We start from the raw sequence: 6,318 nt of genomic DNA, 5'->3' as shown, positions 1-6,318 counted from the left end.
TTACCTTTTCCATTCTTCATCAGCATTTTGGGCACGCATGTTGGTCTTCAAATGGTAGACTTGGAAAAGTGGCCAAAGATGAGATCTTTTGATGGAATTTGAAATTTGCTCATCTGTTCCTTTTCTGTCCACAACTGGAAGGCACTGTCGGAAGTCGCCTCCAAGGATGATCACTTTTCCGCCAAATGGTTTATCGATTTTGGTGACGTCACGGAAAAGCTGATCCACTGTTTCAAGTGACGATTTGGGGCTCATAGGAGCCTCATCCCAAAATACGACATCAAGTTCGGCGAGGTATTTGGCTTCGGCGGATTGAAGATGGATGGTTGATGTCTTACATCCATCCTTGATGTTAAGATGGAAGAAGGAAGCCACCGTTCTTCCATGAGGCAATAGAGATGCAGCGATCCCAATCCACGCAATTGGGATGACTTTCAGATGCATACCTTGGAGGATGTTGATGAGAGTAAGGTATACATATGTTTTGCCGCTTCCTCCTGGTCCATCCACGTAAATAAGACCTCCTCCACTTTTCACAGCATCCAAAACTGCCTTCACAACTTCTTCTTGTTCTGCTACCAACGTTGATCTCATCCTATCTCCTTCTTTTGAGCAGTAATCAAAATCAATGACGTCGTCTGGAATGATTCTCTCGTATCCAAGGCTCATCCATTTATCCAGCTTTTCTCCCATAGCATTCATTCTATCAATAAGATCATTATAAGCAAGAGCTTCGGCTTTTTCTTTTGGTAAGTGCTTGTATAAAAAGTCTTCTGAGAAGTCATCCACAAATCTGAAAAATGTTGATTTTCAAAATAGAAATTTTTTAATTTCTCACTTGTACCATAACTCTTCAGCATTATGAATTTCCCCAAACATCAGCAGAGTGACGAAGAATCCTCTCAGTTGTGGTGCAGAATGAAATGACGCTGCTTCTTCCAACGACTTTTCATAGAAAATGTCCTCAGTCAAGTATCCGGCAGCTTTCGCAGCATCCACAAATTTCTCATAAAAGACACCTCCAACGGTTTGCAAATCTTCATAAGATTTGGCATCAGTGACGTTTAGGAGCATGACTCTCAATGCGAATCTTTCCTGATCTCTCGGAGACACGAAATGCATTCTTCCGATCGATCGGTAGCATTTTTTCTAAGAGTCCATTTTCCTTTGGTGAATTGGAAATGTTCTGGCATCTCAACATAATAGATACCTCGGCAGTCCACAACGTCTTCTGGAATCATTCCAGCCGATTCAAGCTCATCATAACATCTTTTGTTTGCAGCAAACCACGCTGTTAGTGTTGTTTCTCGGAGCTGTCCTCTCTCTGCTGCATCTTTTTCTTCTCCTTCTTTATAGACGACTCCTTGGGCATTCTTCAGATGCACTTTGAGCTGCATAACTGGGGTGCTTCTGTAAGACATTCGGAAGTCGAAGATATGCCAAAGAGACTCTGGAGCACAGACGTATCGACCATCCAAGTAGCTGTTGACCTCATTCTCCGTCCTGTGCTCGACTCCATTTTTATCAGTGTAGATGCGGATAGCAGCTCGAGATGTACCTTTGTAAAGATATTTGTAAAGGTATTTAACTGCTCCGACGTTCCCACAAATTTCCAAATTTGCATGACTTCTGAACTTTCTGGAAAGGTACTTGTTGTATGGGACCACACTTCTATTGTCCAGTTTAACAACTCCAGAATTTTTCGTTTTGAAAGATACTGTTCTCCCATCGTCCCGTCGTCTGTACATCGGGAATCCATCGTTTTCAACAGATGTTCTTTGACGAAAGTCCTTTGGAAAATGTTTTGAGCACGCATCACCAACCATGCACGATGAATCTGGGTTATGGATACCGCATGGGCGGTGCATTTGCACACTGGAGATAATGTCAAAAAGTTCTGGATCTTCTTCTGGATCCGGAAGCTCAGCAGAAACTATTTCATCGATTTCAGAAGCCGTTCTGAAATTTTCAAAAATTGAATTTTTATTTTCATGATTTCAAAGTTACCTAGGCTTCCATTTGTTTTTCAAAATCATCAGAAGGTGCATGTGAGGTAAACCTCGCTTTTGGAATTCGATGACAAAAATCCAGGCAGCTACTTCTCCAAAAATGTGCTTGATGAACAGGTCTTGTTTTAATTCTTCAATTTTGAGTTTGAAGACTCGTGCAACAATGTCCGGACGATCGACAGGTTCTTGTCCTGGCAACAAAGCTTCTTGGATTTCTTTCCAGCTTGGATTGCACGTGATCGTGAGAAACAAATCAGGCTTTCCGAATCTGGATACAACAGCCAAAGCGTCTTGGTAAAGGGAAACAAAATGCCTTGNGGAAACGGGTGAAGTATTTGGCAAAAAGATCCTTTTTCCGCATGGACCATCATCTTCTGCATTGATGTGATCCATCAGTCCTTGTACTAATTCCACTCGGAGTCTATCCTGATGTTGCCGGATGAAATTGAGACGATCCTGTTCGATTTTTGTCCAGACATCTACGCAAAATTGTTGGAAAAGCTTTTTTGCGTGATGAAGTGGAGAGAAGGTCGGACGGATGTGAAGGTAGTAGGAATAGAACTCCCGAGCACTCATCTTGGTCGTTCCTCCATGTCCATCTTGTCTTTTCTGGTTGACGTGCCATCCATATTTTCCATCCACAAAGAGAAGAGGATAGCACAATGGATCTGTCTCTTTATCAGTATCCAAAAGATATTGAAAAGTTCCTGTGGATCTTTGATAGACTGTGATGACTCTTTTTCCAGGATTTTCGTTTTCGTCGCCAACAAACACCACAGCGATTTCTTCAGCTGTTGGAAGTTGGTATCTGGAAAATTGAGTTTTTCGAATTTCAAAAACTCAAAGCTTTGAGCTTCTATTTTTTGAAACTCAGAGTTTTAAAATATCGAAATTCAAAATTTTCGATGTTCAAAATTTAAATTTGTAATTTTCCCAAAGTTCAAACTTTTTCTGGGCTTTCGAAATTTCCGTTTTTTTTTAGTTTCCGTTACTAACCTGTTGGGGTTCAAATTTGTGTTCGATCGAAAAACCATCTTCACTTCTCTAACATCTCGGTTTTCGGCTGTTGCCAATAATTCCTCTTCTTCCTCTTTCTCTCGCATCATTTTATATGACTTCACAAATGGATTGTACATGTGAAGTAGATCGATCAATTTCTTGTATAGATCTTTGGAGCACGATACTTTGGTTTTTCTATTCGCGAGCTCCGCGGCTGCTTCCTCGGTGTCAAGGATGAAGACTTGGGCACAGAGATGCTCTTGCCCAGGTTCCGGATGTGGAGCTCCAGTGACGTGGTACACTTGCCCGTGCAGTCGATAAGTGTATGGACCACCTCCTTTTGGAGTATCCACGTGTGCGACCATGGAACCCATTGCCAAGGAGTTGTTGTAAGTCCTGATGTTTTTCAAAAATTCAGCAGACTCCGAAGTAGAAGATGTGAAGAGCTCGTGGAGTTCTTTCGGAAAATTATCAAACAGAGGAAGTTGGATCAATCCATGTCGACAGCATGTATTGAACTTTTTGCTCTGGGGCTGTTCCCCTGAAAAAAGATTCACAGTCTGAAAAATATTCCAGATGTAATGTTACCTTTATAGTGCACCACAGCTTGAGCATTGTATCGACATTTTCCCAAGATAATTTTCCTCGACTTTCACGTCTTTTCTGGCTATTCCACAATCTTCAGTGACATGAGAATTATGTCGTTTCCGGTCTGCCTCTTTCCTAGATTCTGAAGCTTTAGGAGACTCCGTAGAACGTGTCACAGTCATATGTTCTTTATTCTGAGCACGTCTTTTCAAAGTATCGGTTTCTGTTCCTTCTGAACGGGCTTTGAAAGTTCTTTCAGCGTTGGCTAGCATTCTACGAATACGTTCTCCCTCCGTTTCTTCGGAACGGGCTCTTGATGTACTCACTCTATTTGAAGATTTCCGGCGACGGTATTGATCTTCTGTTTCTTCTGAACGGGCTCTTGATGTTCTTTCTTTATTGGAAGATGTCCTTTTCTTATGTTCTTCCTCCGTCTCTTCCACACGCGCCTTCCTTTTTCTTATTGCATCGAGTCGTCTTCGTTTAGCTGTGATCTCCTCTGACTCCTCGTCTTTTCGCTGGAGTTTCTTCTCTGCAGTTTCAGCTTTTTTCATAGCCAATCGGCGCTTCTGGGAAGGTTTTGTAGTTGATGTACTGGATGTAGAAGTTGTAGCCCCAACCTGAAAGGACCTGCTAAGATACATAAGGATAGTACACTACCTACCTCTCGAGCCTTATCCTTGACGGCGCGGGTCCGAGGGCGTCCAACACGGGCTGTGGGCTGCTTTGACTTTGGCTTTTTAGTCCTTTTAGCCATTGAAGTTGAGTGGAAGAAAAGGAAAACAAATGAGCAAAATGAAAAATTCTCGGCTTATATACCCTTTTCGAGATAGTACGATACACAGACGGTAAGACAAAATTACGAAATTCAAATTCAAATTTCAGTTTCCCAGAAATTTTTTATGCTCTGGAATTTTCTAGAAAGTTCTGGAATTTTCGAGAATGTTCTGGAATTTTCTAGAATTTTCTGGAATTTTCTAGAATGTTCTGGAATTTTCTAGAATTTTCTGGAATTTTCTAGAATGTTCTGGAATTTTCTAGAATGTTCTGGAATTTTCGAGAATTTTCTGGAATTTTCTAGAATTTTCTGGAATTTTCTAGAAAGTTCTGGAATTTTCTAGAATTTTCTGGAATTTTCTAGAATGTTCTGGAATTTTCTAGAATGTTCTGGAATTTTCGAGAATGTTCTGGAATTTTCTAGAATTTTCTGGAATTTTCTGGAATTTTCTAGAATGTTCTGGAATTTTCGAGAATGTTCTGGAATTTTCTAGAATTTTCTGGAATTTTCTGGAATTTTCTAGAATGTTCTGGAATTTTCTAGAATGTTCTGGAATTTTCTAGAATGTTCTGGAATTTTCTAGAATGTTCTGGAATTTTCGAGAATGTTCTGGAATTTTCTAGAATTTTCTGGAATTTTCTGGAATTTTCTAGAATGTTCTGGAATTTTCGAGAATGTTCTGGAATTTTCTAGAATTTTCTGGAATTTTCTAGAATGTTCTGGAATTTTCTAGAAAGTTCTGGAATTTTCTAGAATGTTCTGGAATTTTCTAGAATGTTCTGGAATTTTCTAGAATTTTCTGGAATTTTCTAGAAAGTTCTGGAATTTTCTAGAATGTTCTGGAATTTTCGAGAATTTTCTGGAATTTTCTAGAATTTCCTGGAATTTTCTAGAATGTTCTGGAATTTTCGAGAATTTTCTGGAATTTTCTAGAATGTTCTGGAATTTTCGAGAAAGTTCTGGAATTTTCTAGAATTTTCTGGAATTTTCTAGAATGTTCTGGAATTTTCTAGAATGTTCTGGAATTTTCTAGAATGTTCTGGAATTTTCGAGAATGTTCTGGAATTTTCTAGAATTTTCTGGAATTTTCTGGAATTTTCTAGAATGTTCTGGAATTTTCGAGAATGTTCTGGAATTTTCTAGAATGTTCTGGAATTTTCTAGAAAGTTCAGGAATTTTCTAGAATGTTCTGGAATTTTCGAGAAAGTTCTGGAATTTTCTAGAATTTTCTGGAATTTTCGAGAAAGTTCTGGAATTTTCTAGAATTTTCTGGAATTTTCTAGAATGTTCTGGAATTTTCGAGAATGTTCTGGAATTTTCTAGAATTTTCTGGAATTTTCTGGAATTTTCTAGAACGTTCTGGAATTTTCGAGAATGTTCTGGAATTTTCTAGAATTTTCTGGAATTTTCTGGAATTTTCTAGAATGTTCTGGAATTTTCTAGAATGTTCTGGAATTTTCTAGAATGTTCTGGAATTTTCTAGAATGTTCTGGAATTTTCGAGAATGTTCTGGAATTTTCTAGAATTTTCTGGAATTTTCTAGAATTTTCTAGAATTTTCTAGAATTTTCTGGAATTTTCGAGAATGTTCTGGAATTTTCTAGAATTTTCTGGAATTTTCTAGAATGTTCTGGAATTTTCGAGAATGTTCTGGAATTTTCTAGAATTTTCTGGAATTTTCTGGAATTTTCTAGAATGTTCTGGAATTTTCTAGAATGTTCTGGAATTTTCTAGAATGTTCTGGAATTTTCTAGAATGTTCTGGAATTTTCGAGAATGTTCTGGAATTTTCTAGAATTTTCTGGAATTTTCTGGAATTTTCTAGAATGTTCTGGAATTTTCGAGAATGTTCTGGAATTTTCGAGAATGTTCTGGAATTTTCTAGAATTTTCGAGAAAGTTCTGGAATTTTCTAGAATTTTCTGGAATTTTCTGGAATTTCTAGAA

At 38.5% G+C, this 6,318-nt stretch overlaps 1 protein-coding gene across 1 annotated transcript; it reads right to left on the bottom strand.

The window, feature by feature from the left end:
- Positions 1 to 4,353, bottom strand: CBG27608 (the record flags this gene model as incomplete). Its single annotated transcript, XM_045239393.1, has 7 exons — positions 1 to 793; positions 839 to 1,037; positions 1,211 to 1,410; positions 2,008 to 2,817; positions 3,006 to 3,549; positions 3,610 to 4,216; positions 4,261 to 4,353. 7 exons carry the CDS (start codon positions 4,351 to 4,353, stop codon positions 1 to 3), a joined length of 3,246 nt encoding a protein of 1,081 aa, XP_045099448.1.
- Positions 4,354 to 6,318: the final 1,965 nt, after the last annotated feature.

The sequence above is a fragment of the Caenorhabditis briggsae genome, assembly GCF_000004555.2.
Source record: "Caenorhabditis briggsae complete genome, chrX, whole genome shotgun sequence".
In the NCBI taxonomy this organism is placed as follows: Eukaryota; Metazoa; Nematoda; class Chromadorea; order Rhabditida; family Rhabditidae; genus Caenorhabditis; species Caenorhabditis briggsae.
The sequence above is the reverse complement of the archived record's forward strand: the minus strand, read 5'-3'. Positions and strand labels throughout refer to the sequence as shown.